The sequence below is a fragment of the Natrix helvetica genome (genome assembly GCF_964273705.1).
Source record: "Natrix helvetica genome assembly, chromosome: 2".
Lineage (NCBI taxonomy): Eukaryota > Metazoa > Chordata > Lepidosauria > Squamata > Natricidae > Natrix > Natrix helvetica.
The window spans coordinates 255,013,098-255,028,167 of NC_138552.1; the positions used below are offsets into that span (position 1 = coordinate 255,013,098).

Below are 15,070 nucleotides of genomic sequence, written 5' to 3' on the forward strand. Positions count from 1 at the left end.
TGTCCGGCTGACATATATTAAATTATTGCATTGCTAAATATACATTGCAGTTTTTAGCCCTGAGGAGGTGAGACATGCTGTGGTACACACGTCTCTGTTTCTAGATCATTGTTTTAGTTTACAAAGGATAATCCCAGAAGAAATCCCAAGATATTGAATAACAAATCCAGGTGAGTTGGCATGATTGATTCATGCATATAATATTGTAATATCTGCCTAACTTTTCAAAGTTTAAAGTTAGTATTTACTATGTCGGGAAATTTATGTGAATGCAGTACAATATCTGGTTTTGGATTAACCATAGACCTATGGACGTCTGACCTTCCTATGAACCTATGAGCTTCTGATCCCCATACTGTTATTGTAATATAGGCCATTTATTGAAGTTTTCAATCTTCTTGCTACTTTAGGAGTTGTGAATGGTGCAGTATATATGCTTAGATGAAATGTTTTCCCCACTCCAGAGTACTTTTCAACTATCTAGAAAGCCATGCCATTGGAATCATGTTGAAAGTCTGTGTCATTGTGGGAGTCTACTCCTATAATAAATTTTCCCAGTTGCAGATTATGGTCTTTGCATTTCAGGAAATAATTGAATTTATCTTAAAAGAATCCTTTTGAACTTTACGCTCATAATATAAGAATCAAAAGAGTATTCTGGGGGAAAAGGTGTAATATTAAGACTATAAGAAGAGTTGAGTGGGAATGCAGTTGAAGGTATTTCAGAAATAATTCCGATTCATAATGAAAAGAATCATAAATTGGGCTCCAGTTAAACCCATTTTTCTCTCATGTGTATTATGGCAACAGTGCCATCCCTTAAGAACTTTAAATATTGTATAATACTTACTCACTCCAACTTGAACAAAGCAGTGGATAGCTGCACATTTTCCTGCTTCTGCCTGCCACACTGAAACACAATTTCCTTGATCAAGCAGTTTAACATTCAGGAAGAGATTACAGTTCACATTTGCTAATTTAACATTTTTAAACAGTAGTTTCATAAGCAAATCTAACTTTGTCTTAAATGAAAAGAGACCCCCAGCAAAATTTCATTACAGCTGCCTTTAAGATTACTTCTCTTTATAGCAGTCACCTGTTGAAATATTAAATGAATTGATTTAACAAGAGATGCTGTTGATATTGTGAGGGTTTTAGATTCTTTACCACAATGGCGGTAAATATTTATATTTCTGTACAAAGGTATTCAATACTTTAAAAATGCAAAATCTTAAACAGATTCCCTCAAACCCAATTGTATTGCTTAGTAGTATCACTGTAATGGTAAAATGCTCCATTTGCAGCATATTTACCTTTGTCCCCTCTTATTGTCCCTTGTCAATGTATATATGTAGAATTGCAGTCGTGATGGTTTGATAGTGTAGAAGAGCTTTTTTAAAAATGGTGTGTGAGAGAGAAAGAATCTTTTCCATGAAATTGTTAAGGTGTTAGGAAATGAATATAAGGAAGTACTTATTATCTAGTTCAAGATCAGGTATTCTTTTCTGATCAGAGAAAGCTATTTCACAAATGTGTTGTCCGAAGGGAAATCCGGGACTTATGTGCCATTACTATGATCAGTACAAAAAGGAAAGAAATCCTGCAAATCTAAGCAATCTATTGCAATGTTTCATCAAGCATGCTATAAATGTGTGTTATTTTTATGCATGGTATATTGTTTGCTTTTGTATACTTTTGCCATCTTTAAGTCAGGCTGCTTTTCCTGGAAATTAGGTTTTTGATTGAAAACTTCATCTTTGTAATTCAGCAGCTTCTGTTTGTAATACTTCGCAACACCCAGTATCCAGTGCATACGCACATGAATTCTGTAGCCTGCTTTCCCCACTGGTTCCTTGAAAATACCATCAAGAGGAGAAGATACAATTGATACCTGTGGGAATTCTGCTAAAGGGGTTAGTGAGTTACATTTAGTAGGGCTTGGGGAAGTAGCCTATCAATGTTCCCTCATAAATTAAACCACACTAATGGGGACAGAAGCACATGCATGAAATCCTTCTTCTAAAATTTTAATTAGGGAAGACTTTTTCTGAAGTTTTATTTTTAATAACAAGGAAAGCTCAATTAACTGACTCCAGGGATCTTCTCTCAACACACTGTAAGACCTAGTTCAGATGCTGGCCTGTCATAAGAATTGACTTTCATACAATTGTAAAAAATCACTCCCGTATTTTTTAAAATAAAGCAAATTGTAGGATCACTGCTGAGTATGATTCAAAATCAAAAACAGGGTGCTTTTTAAAATAAGCGATGGGTATGGTTTCAAAGTTGGAATTCCCTTTGTCTTTGAATTCAAGATTAGTTTAGGAATTAGGTGCTATAAAATTGAACGATCTTTGTAAATCCCATCTAGAAAGCTGAAATGGAAAATGAATCTTGTGCCAGATGTATGCAACTTTCAGTAGCTGCCAAATGTGCCTTTTAAAAAGTTTTTTCTTTCTAAAAGTAGATTCTCTCATTGGACAGGATCTTATTTTTCAGGTTACATTTTTAATTTGGCCCATTCTTGTTCCCTAAGTACAGGTTTGTTTTTGATTAATTCTGATAACTTAATATATTTGAAAATGTACTGCCTTTTTTAAATGCTGTGGATGCATTGCTAAATTGTTAAAAGACAATGGCAATCCAATTCAGTTCTGTACGGTTGAAATGGTAATAGCTAAACTGGTAAATTTTATGAGTCTGTGTGTACCTTTTCATGTTTATAGGTGCTTTGTACGCTATGTCTGCAATGATATTCAGATTGCATTTAAACTAAATAGTGGCTGTTATTTTTTGGCACTCAAGAGATCTGTTCTTAAATAAAAAGGCCTTACATATTCCATAAGTGCTATATTTCTCTATATATGGTAATTTAGATTTGTCGAGCTACCATACAGGTGGTCCTCAACTTACAACCACAATTGAGCCCAAGATTTCTGTTGCTAAGTGAGACATTTGTTAAGTGAATTTTGCCCCATTTTATGACCTTTCTTGCCACAGTTGCTAAGTGAATTACTGCAGTTGTAAAGTTAGTAACACAATTGTTAAGTGAATTTGACTTCCCCGTTGACTTTGCTTGTCAGGAGGTCGCAAAAGGTGATCACATGACCCTGGGACACTGCAACCGGTATAAATATGTGGCATTTGCCAAACGTCTGAATTTTGATGACATGACCCCAGGGATGCTGCAACGGTCATGGGAAAAAGGTCATAAGTCACTTATTTCACGGGCGTTGTAACTTTGAATGGTCACTAAATGAACTGTTGTAAATCAAGGACTACCTGTATTTTTTTATTCAACTTATAGTGTTGTTTAATAAAGAGTATAATATTAGAATGGGTATAGAATGTTACAACTTATTAGTACATTCACACGTCACAATTGGCTAAGCCAAAACCAATCACTGTGTTTTAGAACCATGTGAGAATGCATACGTTATATAGGTGAACTATATTAGGGGTTCCCAGGTCACGGCCCAATGGGCCTTGGGTCATTCAGAACCAAGCCGTGGAATGGGCGGACAAGTACATGCACAGCCGTATTTGCATGTGCAGCAGGCAAGCACCTGCACACATGCTCTATTTGTGTGAGTGATGGGCACATGTGCCTGCCACTCAGGCAAATGCAGCTGCACGCATGCACACTTGCCCATCACTTGTGCAGAATAACACCCCCCCCAGTCCATAAAGCCCGAAAGGTTAGGGAACTCTGATGTATCTAATACAGAATCTGTGAATTCTGTAATTGAATACAGCCTATTGCCCCAGATCTAATACATAGTCCAAATCTTCAAATTCGTTCTTTCCTATTGGGTCTTAATTTGAAGAGAGCTTTTGTTGATGTCAAATCCCATTCAAGCAGTTAAATTGGGCTATGTGAAAATGTGCTACATCAGGGATGTCAAACTCGTGGTGTCACATTTTTGTCACGGAACGTAGTGCACCTTTTTTTCCCCTCACTAAAATGGGGGTAGGAATGGCCAGCCTGTGATGTATCCGCGCCGTGGGTCACGAGTTTGACACCTCTGTGCTACATTTTAATTATATGAAAACCAAACATGCTAAGTCTGCAGAACTAAAGGCCACTCACTATTCAATGTAAAAATGCAGTTAAATAATTCAAACAATCTGTTACACTTTTATTTGCTTTGCACTTACTATCACAATCCTGATATTTAAATATTAAATATGTTGTCTCTAGGCAGCACATAAATTTAATAAATTAAGTACTGTATTTTTCGGAGTATAAGACGCATCCAGATTTCGAAGCGGCTTTTTTTTTTTAAAGTAGGTAATTAGATAGATGGATAGAGAGGGAGAGAAAGAGAGAGAGAAATACAGTAGAAAGGTAGGGGGAGAAAGAGAAAAAAGTACAGTACATAGGTAGGAGAGAGAGTATGTAGATAGGTAGGTAGGTAGAGGGATAGAGAGAGAAAAATAAAGACAAATACAGTAGATAGGTGGGGGGGGAGAGAGTAGGTAGGTAGGTATATAGGTAGAGAGAGGGGGGGAGAGAGAGAGAAACACAGTAGGTAGGGAGAGAGAGAGTAGGTAGGTAGGTAGATGTTTCCAGGTGTATTTATCCATGTGCTGGAGAAGGAAATCGCTGACAACTTGTAGCACCTAAAACTTTGTTTCTGCTGGCACAGCACTTGACCAATGTAATTTTCATTAGCCACACTAACTAAACAGCTTTCCGAAGGTGGGGGGGGAGTTTTTGCACTCTGCAAACCTCCCCAAAACAGCCCGTTTTTCGCGAAAACAGCCCGGGTTTTTTTCAAAAAAATTGCATGCATAGCCTTATGGAGGCTTATAGAGTGCTGCTGGCGGCTGGGTGGGGGCAAAAAACGGCTCGTTTTTCACTCATTTCTGCCCTCCCCAGCCCCCAGGAGCTCTCTGAAAGCCCCCATAAAGGTATGCACGGCCATTTGGGTGAAGGGGGCGGGGCTTTAGGAGACAAAAAATGCTGTGTTCGGTGTATAAGACGCACCCAGATTTTCAGCCTCTTTTTAGAGGAAAAAAGGGGTGTTTTATACTCCAAAAAATATGGTAAATAAAATCTTTTCATCCCTGTAGAGAATTTCTTCTATCTATGATTTGGAGTTTTTATATTATATTCTGAAAGGGTAATCCTGATTGTTACCCCAGTTTTCTAGATGAGCAGCAATCTCTTCCTGATTAAATGTTTCTGGTGAATATATTGTTGGTTATTACCTCAAGGAAGATATTGAACTGTTTTTTCCACATTTCCCACTTTTTAAAAACTATTCCAGCTTTCACTATCTATTGTATAAGTATTCAATCATGTTTAGGTGGTTTGGATTTTTGTCAGATTATTAGTCTTTTTAAGTTATAAAAGACTAATAATGAGACAATCACACAAACAATACTCAGTTGAATTTGCTGATCAAATGAGCCCTGTATTTTAGGGCCAATTTCATTTGAAGCAAAAATGCAAGCAATAATCACCTAAAACATACTTTGAAGTAAAATATAATCTATACCAATTTAAAATGTACATATGAGTGTAGCACCATTTTCCTGTTTATGGGGGGGGGGGAACTAATCATTTGGTTTAGAATCTTGTGATCTAGATACTTTTTATTTCTAGATCACTTAAATAAATTATAAACATTCCTTTTATACAATGTTCTGGGTAAAATGGTTAAATAGTATCTTAAGCTACTCTTAAGAAGCAAACTGCTCTTTTAGAGAGAGATCAATCAAGAATTGTGCTACATTTTCCACACTATTAAAAATGGATAATGGAAGGAGATGTCCATTGATGAGCTGATAAATATTTGGAGACACGGAAAGTTTCCTATGGAACCAGTTCATATAGGAGCACTCAATAACCACCTTGAATGCTTGATGTAAAGATGATATAGAACCAAATAACATGCACTTTTACACACTCTAGCTCTTGTATAGCATGCAAGGTAAATCCTGCCTGAAGTTTAGTTGCTAAAAGTTGTGATAGCCCACAAGTCTCTAAAGTTTTGCATTAACAATTCAGAACCAATAAACTAGCATGAATGTTAATGCAATGCTAAGTAGCCCTTCTGCATAACAGGAGTAAATAAATGTTGGCAAATTTATTTTTCTTTGAATAACTCATTTCTTTTTGAAAAGTTTGCGAAAGGAACTGCGAAAGCTTCTTTTTTGTTCTTGCCGTGTCGGATGACTGCTGAAAGACGTTTGCTCATTGTCATCTCCGCAAGAGAATCGGATATCTTCTAAATGCATATCCTAAAAAAGGGAAAAAAAATATTCTCATTCAGTGGAACAAAAGCAGTTGAGAAAATAAACCTTTGTAGGAAACCTTTAATGTTTGTTTTAAAACTTATGAAGTAACAGTAGGAAACCTTTTAGTCTATAAATGCTGGCAAATCACAGTTCCCAGGAGCCCACTTGGCGCAATGAAGACTGCTACACATCACAAGAAACCAATATTTGAGAATTGGGATAAAAAGGGCTGAAGAACAGTCTGTTATAGACTAATACAGTGACGGCGAACCTTTTTTGGCTTGTGTGTCATAAGTGGGAGGAGCGCAGGGGGGGTCGTGTGTGGGCGTGCCGCACCCATAATGCAATGTGCGACCCTCCCCAGCGCGCATGACAGGCGCACTCCCCCATTTTTGCATGATTTTTTCGCCCTCCCCAGGCTCCAGAGACTTTATAGGAGCCTGGGGAGGGCGAAAACAGCCTCTCCCCCCCACACACATGGAGGCCCTCTGGAGGCTTCAGGAGCTGCCCTGAAGCCTCTAGCGCAAAACAACGGCCCTACAGGCAAACCAGAAGTTCTGGAACAGACTTCCGGTTTGTTCATAGGGTCGGTTTAAGCCCTTCAGAGCCTTCAGGGGCCTTCCGGAGGCTTCCCTGAAGGCTCCGAAGGATGAGAAACGACCCAACAGACAAATTGGAAGTCACTTCCGGTTTGCTTGTACGGCTGTTTTTCAGTCCTCTAGAGCCTTCAGGGACCTTCAGGAGGCTTCCCTGAAGGCTCCAGAGGACTAAAAACGGCCCTATGAGCATACCGGAAGTGACTTCCAATTTGTCCGTTGTATCGTTTTTTTGTCCTCCAGAGCCTTCAGGGAAGCTTCCGGAAGGCCCCTGAAGGCTCCTGAGGGCTTAAACCAGCCCTATGAGCAAACTGGAAGTCTGTTCCTGAACTTCCGGTTTGCCCGTAGGGCTGGTTTTTGGGCCTCGGGGGGGGGGGGGCTGTTTTTTGGGCCTCCAGGGGGGAGGCTGTTTTCGCCCTCCCCAGGCTCCTATAAAGCCTCTGGAGCCTGGGGAGGGCAAAAAATGGCTTTTAAAAATGCTGAAATCAGCTGGCCAGCGCACACATGCCTCGCGTGCCCTGACAAATGGCTCCGCGCTCCATAGGTTTACCATCCCGGGACTAGTGTAACTGCAATTGTCAATGTTCCTAAAAGGTCATAGGAACCAAATCCAGTTTAAAGACTAGGAATTGCTTTTCAAAAGTCTGTTTCATCAACAGCAGCAAAGTTTATCTTGTCCCTACAAGACAGCTTCCTGCATTTCTAGCAGGAAAGCAGACAGGAACCAGGTATATCTGTCTGCACATATATTCTCCAAAGGCCTGCACAACCCTGGAATAATTATTAATAATAATAGTTCCTCGATAGTTAATAATAGTTACTACTATCATTAACTCTTCATCTTTATAATCTAATCATCTGGTTTAGAAAGGCTCACCTCAATGTCACAGTAAACACCTGGCAGCAGCAAGGAGCATCTAAGCTAAGGCAAATGATTTTGTCAAGGCATGGGTGATGTTTGTAGCAGACTGTAAGATCAATCTTAAAGCAGCAAATCCTTAGAAGAGCCTACGTAAAATTGAACAGTACAACTTATTTGCAGCCATCTCTTTCTCAATTCTTTCTCAATTCTTACTAATGCTAATTCTGAGTTGTCATGGTGTCCCAGTCTGTATTCAAGACACATAGAGATATAAATTGGCCAATCGTATTTTCTCATCTTACACTATGTGCATTCAATCATGGTTAACTTTGTCATAAAGATGCAAACTTAGATTAAATCACTAAACCACAGTTTATCATGTATAAGGGTGTTGTGTGAAGTAATCCCGCCATTACTGTCTATACCATTCAAGGAATTAGAAATATTCTTTAATTTGGCATCATTTTAAAATAAATTTAGAAAAAAATGGAGCATAATCTTCTAGAAAATGGGTGTCTAACCTTGGCAACCTTAAAACTTGTGGACTTTCAATTCCTAGAATTCCCCAATCAGCATGAGGGTTGGAGTCCTTAAGTCTTAAAGTTGTTATGGTTGGATGCCTCTGATCTAGACAGAGGCAGGAAGATTCTCTGGAGACTGCTTTCAACTAGTACTCCAAACGCAGGGTTCATGCAACTACTAGCCAAAAAGGACTAACTGAATGATATCCCTGAGGGACACAGCCCTGACCCCTCCCGTCTTTGCCTTTGAGTCAGTAGCCCGCTTACGTGTTTCTCAGACCCTGGTGGGAAGTGGGTTTGCCCTGGCCTTTTGCTCTCCTTACTTCTACAAAGCTTTGCTTTTCACCCACTCCTCGCTGTGGAGGAAAGTAGTTCCAGTGGGAGCTCCTGGAGGTGGCAGAGGCCTCATGGGGCTGGAAGCCTCTCTCCTGCAAGTTGGACAGCCGACTCCCACTGCTGCTCCTTGTGCTATATAGCCTTGTGCTGATGCCTTCAGACCCACTCCGGGGAAACTCCTTCAAGGATTGACTCAGTTGTTTGCCCTTGCTCCGAAAAGCCTCACGCTTGGAGGTGCTGCTACCAACGTGCTCTAGATCACTGCTCTTGGGAAGCAGTTGCAAAGTGCGCTGTGCCTTCTCTGGTTCCTTTGTGTAGTTCACAGGTCGCAAGAAGCAGATGTCAATGCTAGATTCAGAAGAGGCTGGTGAGCAAGTCTGAAGGATAGCCAGAGGTTCTTTCTCATAGAGTCCAGGAATGGAATATGTATTCCCTTGGTATTCAAAATCTTCAAAATCAGGAGTAAAGCTTCTGCTGTCTTGGAGAAGCTCCACGGTAGCTTTGTGAGATTTCTCCAGGTTTTCTTTCATATCCGATGAAGCAGCATTGAACTCCATATCTGCAACAGGCTGCAGAGAAGCTGCCAGAGCCTTCAAGTCCTCCTCATTGAACTGAGATGGAATTAAAGCGCTCTCTGGTCTGCCATGCTTTCTTCCCTCAGCTTCCCACTCACATGGTTTCCCTGGGATGTTTGCCATTTCTTGTTGACTTTTTTTTATGTGTGACATCAAATGCCTTAAAAGAGTGGTAAGAGAATTACAGGTAAACAAGATGAAGCAAACACAGTGTTCCTCCTCTCCCCCAACAGAGATGAAAGCACCACTTTTGGATGATTGGGTTAATAATTTTCTGGGAGCCCCTTGCCATTCAAGTAAATTAAGAGCTTCCCCTCCCCCCCCAAGCAACCTGCTAATATTTATTTTCTAATATGAATAATTCACAATTTGGAGAATAATGTATATTTCTTTTTACTATCTTAGATTGAGTTATCTATCTGAACAAAATCTGAAAGATTTGTGAAATATATCGCACCAAAAAGTTTGCAAAACATAAGAATAGATGAGAATAAAGAAGCTGAAGATGATGCTATAATGTACATTCCTGAATCAGTATCTTCTGATGCTGTCTTTGTACTCACATAGCAGTTGTTCCAGAAACAGAGGCTGATGGGAATGGATGCACTGTCTCTTCAGAATGGATTCCACTATTGTGAAAGGAAGTTGCACTTGGTGTTGGAGATGCTGCTTGTCCGCTGCTGGGACACTGAGTGGCAAGACCTTTATATAACTTTATGAAGGAAGATCTAGTAAAACAGAAATGTAATACGACTGTGAGTTCAACAAGAATGCAACCGCACCGGTTTTTCTAATTAGCAAGGAGCTACCCTTGCATTTTCAGCAACAGATAATTTCATATCGATAGTGCTTGAATACCATTATCACTGATCTAAAGTCCCATGTAAGGATTAGAAGTATGATAAATATCTAGATCACAAGCAACTTCCTCTTTCATTAACACACATAGATTTTTAGCTCTTATGCAGGCCAAACAACTAAGGAAAATACACTGCATATATCATAGGGAGAAAACAGGCTTATAGAATTCATATATGGTACTAGAATACCAAGTTCCACCAACCAGAGCCTGGTGCAAAAGAAACATAAAGAATTAAAGAATTCTGAATGTATTATGAGCTTCCTTCTCTGATCTACTGCAAATTACCATATTCTTCTAAGAAATTTACATGTAGGTTTACTTTATATTCCCAAGTCCCATATCAATCTACCACTAAAATACTTCATGCTCATTAACAAAACTATGTAAATAGCAGTAGTACCTATACTATAACAGCAAAACAAACAGAAATTAAACTCGGTCTGATATCTAACAAGCTCTTTTGGAAGTTCCAGAACTGACCCTGCTTTTTCGAGAAATGTTTATTTAAATATTTATTATATTTGGGGAGCCTCTATCAGTTCCCGCCAGACAGGCAAATGAAGGTAGCAGCAGCAGGCACAGCAATGATGCTGAAAGTGAAACTAGTCCAAATGTCTGATACTACAGAAGAGCTGTGTCTTCATTAGTCCCATTATCCTGGGCCTTGTTCTGATCCAGAAAAAAATAAGACTCCTTGTCACACACAAAAACCCTCTTTATTTACCTCTTGTGAATTGATTGCATTCACCCACTGAAAAGTCCAGGCAATAGTCCTTCAAGGAATTAACTGCAGTACAGACATTATCAGTTCCTTGCGATAATTGCAAGACCATGAGCTCCCAGCCGAAAGGCTGCAAATTAAGTTCTGGCAAACAGTCTTTGTGGCACAAAACACAACGAGCAAAATCTTCAGAAATATGAACTGTTGTCTCCTACGACAACCACTCCCTTTTCCTTCTATTTATTCCCCAGCCAGGAAGGGGCCATTCAGTATCCACATGTGCGTTGCTTCCCAAGTCGACTCCTTGCCCTCCATTGCTCACCTCTTCTAACTGCTCGGTGTATACGTGCAACTGGAACAGCCCTCAGCTGTTCTTCCTCCTCACTCATATCAGTCTCCAAAGGCAGCTGCCTCTCCAGTGGCTGGGAAATGTCAGAGGGCCCTGCCTCTATCTTTGCGTCCACCGCAAAGCATCCATCAGAGCCTTCCCCAGACTCCAGCACTGGCCCAAGTTCCTCCCCAACCTCCTCACTGTCTGAGTTTGCCACCAGCTCCACTGGCAACTGGAGGGCCAAAACAGGCCTCCACTGCTTATATATTGGAGCAAGAGCATGGGGATTGAGAATAACAAAGACAGACAGGCTGTTCTTTACATAATCAGGCTATGGAATGTTTTTATGCCTTTTAAAAGGGAACTGTGATTACCCACAGTAGTGCTAATGCTTCCCTCACTATTTCATCTACTCTATTGGAAACAGCCAACAAAGCACGGTATTGCTACTCTCAGATTCTGCAGTGTAGCAATCAACTACACAATCAGCAATCCTGATCCAATCATTCAGTCAAACTCTCTCTCAGATTAGATGAGATGCTCAAAGGAGAAGAGAGATGCTATATAAACATCTTTTGCTCTTGGAAAGAAAGCTTCATAAAAATGCGCAAAAAGGCTACACTTCGGCATCAAACTCACTTTCTCAGTTTCTTTCGTTTCTGTATTAGCAGATCTTCATTGCACTGGAAGAGAAGACTGTAATGAGAAATGAATACTTGCAGGCGCTGAACACAGACAAGAAGAAGGTAATAATCTGGGTGCTCTTGCTCGGTATACTTCAGGATGTTCTAGTACAAAAGGAGGAAATCAGAATTAAATTTCAACATCGTCTCAGTTCATTTAAGATAAATCACAATATTCACCTTACATTGATTATCAGATCAAAAGAACCTTTTTCTCCCTGAGTAAAGTACTGGTAAAGTACTTGCTTTGAATGAAAAGGTTTTCAGTTTTGAGCTCTTATAGGGTCTCTTCATAGCCTGGGAAAATATCTTGAATGAAACCTTGGGCATGTAATGCCAGTTGCTATAATGTACATCAGCACTGGCTGGAAGTCACAATTTCCGTTCTTTCGATGTCTGGAAGTTATAGGAGAAATGGACACTGATTCTCCAGTGATAGAGTCATGGGCCAAATAAAGATTATTTGACCTACTGTTTTGCTATGGTATGGTTGAGGGAGCAAAATATATACAGTTTGCTGTTTTGTTTTTACAAAAAGCCCACAAGAACTTTATTATCAAAAAATAGCAGTTTTGCTACTGAAGTTTGGTGCTATTATCTGAAGCCCTGTGATGCTAGGAACAAGAATGGGGTTGGGTGGCAGACTTCAAACAGTTCCAAGCTAGATGAATCCATGTTCTGATTCAATATAAGGCAGCATTCTACAGTCTTCTGAAAGGGCTATGGAGAGTTGTATGGTAAAACAGACCCTCTTCCAAAACACTGTAGCAAGGCGACACAACATATTGTAGCTTCCTGTATTTCTAAAACCCACATTATCTGTGAAGAATTGAGATATTTCCTTTTTTAAAAAAACAGAAATTTTTATTAGTTTTACAAAAATTTTCAGGAAAGGGGATAATGGATAAAGTTACAAATTTTGACAACTACATTATGCAGGAAATGGCACTCCCCCCAATTCTCATAACTTTCACTTGTTAATACATTAAATGATTACTACTTAGCAATATTTTGACAGCATATTTTTACCTTATATCTTCAAGTAATTTCAATCTATTTTATATCAAACAGAAAAAATTCCCCGTATTAGCAATTGCATTATTTTTCTAATTCACTTTTGTGATCTAAGTTTTCTCAATGTTGCCTCTTCTCCCCCCACCAGCAAGGCTCCGGCACCCTCCGTGTCTTGTGTATCCCGTGTGGTATCATCAGCTTTATCTAGGAGCGCTTTGTTTTTTTCCATGAAGGCCTCGGCCTCCATAGTTGTATTAACTCTAACTCTAGTGCCCTCCCAGAATATCAGCATACCTTCTGGCAGAAGCCACCGGAACCAAACCCCTTTCTGGTATAGTTTCTTCGCTAAAAGCCAATATTTTTTTCTTTTATCTCTGACTTTCTTTGGGATTTGTTTCAGGATGACTATCTCTCTATCCTTGTATTTTAATACTTGCCCCCTTTGTGCACTCAGAATCTCATCTCTTGTAGTCTTTCTAAGAAATTTAATGTGAACCTCCCTTGGAACATTGTGTGCTCTAGCATAAGCTGAATTGACTCTATAGACCAGGTCAATATCCCATCCCAACTGCTGTCTGTCTTTTTTAATATATTCAGCCAATAGTGTTGTCATAATCTCCCTCAAATCTTCATCATCAGCCTCAATTATATTTTGAAATCTAAGGAAAAAAGACATCCTTTCAAACTCCATTTCTATCTGATGGTTCTCAAGTTCTTGGTTTCCTCTCTGGACCCCCCCTCACCTCCCCCCTCATCTCGGCCGTCCCCTCCTCCAAAGCTTCCAGTCTTTGTGTATTTTGAGCCGTTCGGTTTTGATTTTCTCTGAGCTGTTTGTTCATTTCTTTCAGTTGATTCTTCAAGTCCTCCTGCCCCTTTAAGATCTTTTGGAGCATCTGTTGGGTTAGGTCCTCCTCCGGGGCCTTGGGCTGTAACAGAGATGTTAATGTCTGTTGCCCGCTGGGGCTGGACATTGAGGATGTTGGAGCAGAACCAGCAAAGCCTGGTTTCCCAGGTGGTGGTCTTTTCGGTGCCATTTTGACAAAGAAAGCTCAGAGGTGTCTGTGTCAGTACAATGAAAAGGCAGCTGTAAAAGGGGATAGCCAAGAGAGATCACGAGGCAGGCAGGCCAGGCAGAAATAAAGACCTTTTCTATAGTTCAAATCCAGACAATAAAATCCATTGTTCCGAGTCCAGAATACAGTATATCAAGAGATATCTCTGAGTGTCACGGAGACAAAGACAAAATGCCAGCAATTTCCATGGGTGGAGTCAAATTTCAGAGTGCATGAAGACAGCAGAAGTGTGCCATCTTGCCTTGCCAGCACCGGGATCAGAAGGCAACAAACCAAAAGTTTTCAAAGTTTTCAAAAAAGTCAGATCATCACCTCTCTTTCACAATTGCAGCAGGGTATTCATCTGCTTGCTTGCTATGAGTGTGATTTCATTCCAGAGCTCTCCCCCCTCCTCCTCCTCCGAGGGTAGAGAGCAGTTCAAAGCCGCTTTTCCAAGGGGGGGGAAATCCCCCTCCCTCCAATCACACTTCCCAAGAACAGATTGAAGACCTTTAAAAAGCTGGCAATCCTTCTTTTAACAGTCAAAAAAGGGAACGGAGAGAATTTCCACCTCACCACATTGCAGCTGCAGCCTTCCAATTGTCAGATTCGTCCAGCTGTCTCGACACGAAAGCGCACAGGAGCATGGAAGCTCCTCGTGCACCCCCTTTCGCCTCCTGGTGCCTAGGGCAATGCAGGGAGCCCCCCTGCGGCCGCCGCCGACACAGAGGACCCCCAGCTAGCCGCCCCTTCGGCAGGGGCCCCTACAAGGCTCCCTGTGCCCTCCCGATTAGGGGGGAGCCCACCAAGAGCGAGCAGGGCGAGTGAAACACGCCCGTCGCTCTCCACAACCGGAACCGGAAGCCCGAGATATTTCCTAATGTATAACCATTAACACAGGGATGAGGAACTTGTTTTAGCTACTGTCCCTGATAGGATCTATAATACAACTGCATCAGGAAGGGCTGAAGCTTTCTCACATTTTAATTAAAGAAAGGTCAATTAAAGTTATTAGAACTTACTTGCAAATGAAGAAGATATTCTGGAATGCGTTGGACAATATGGAAGAAAAATAGGTAGAGATCAGACTTGGTTTCTTCTTCAATCTGTTGTTGAGGGAAAGTAAAACAAATTTAAATCAGTTGTAAATTAGAGATGAGTTCTGTTAATTGCAGAAATAGATGCATATTTTTATAAACAATAGCTATTAAATTAATGCATGAAAACATGTGGATTTAGTATCTGTAACAATTAACAAATCAATCACTGTT

At 40.3% G+C, this 15,070-nt stretch overlaps 1 protein-coding gene across 6 annotated transcripts in view; it reads right to left on the minus strand.

Moving 5' to 3' along the window:
- Positions 1-4,982: 4,982 nt before the first annotated feature.
- Positions 4,983-15,070, minus strand: part of ARHGEF33 (Rho guanine nucleotide exchange factor 33) — a 47,061-nt gene continuing 36,973 nt past the window's right edge. For 3 of the 6 annotated variants that reach the window (XM_081939994.1, XM_081939998.1, XM_081939999.1), the window contains 6 exons: positions 14,822-14,905; positions 11,690-11,838; positions 9,700-9,864; positions 8,549-9,296; positions 7,720-7,850; positions 6,118-6,249 (listed from right to left, as the gene is read on the minus strand). In XM_081939994.1, coding sequence (XP_081796120.1) covers positions 6,237-6,249; positions 7,720-7,850; positions 8,549-9,296; positions 9,700-9,864; positions 11,690-11,838; positions 14,822-14,905 — 1,290 coding nt within the window. In that variant the 3' untranslated portion in view covers positions 6,118-6,236. Of the gene's footprint in view, positions 6,250-7,719; positions 7,851-8,492; positions 9,297-9,699; positions 9,865-11,689; positions 11,839-14,821; positions 14,906-15,070 lie in introns of those variants that run through there. The other 3 variants (XM_081939995.1, XM_081939996.1, XM_081939997.1) reach the window with 3 other exon arrangements.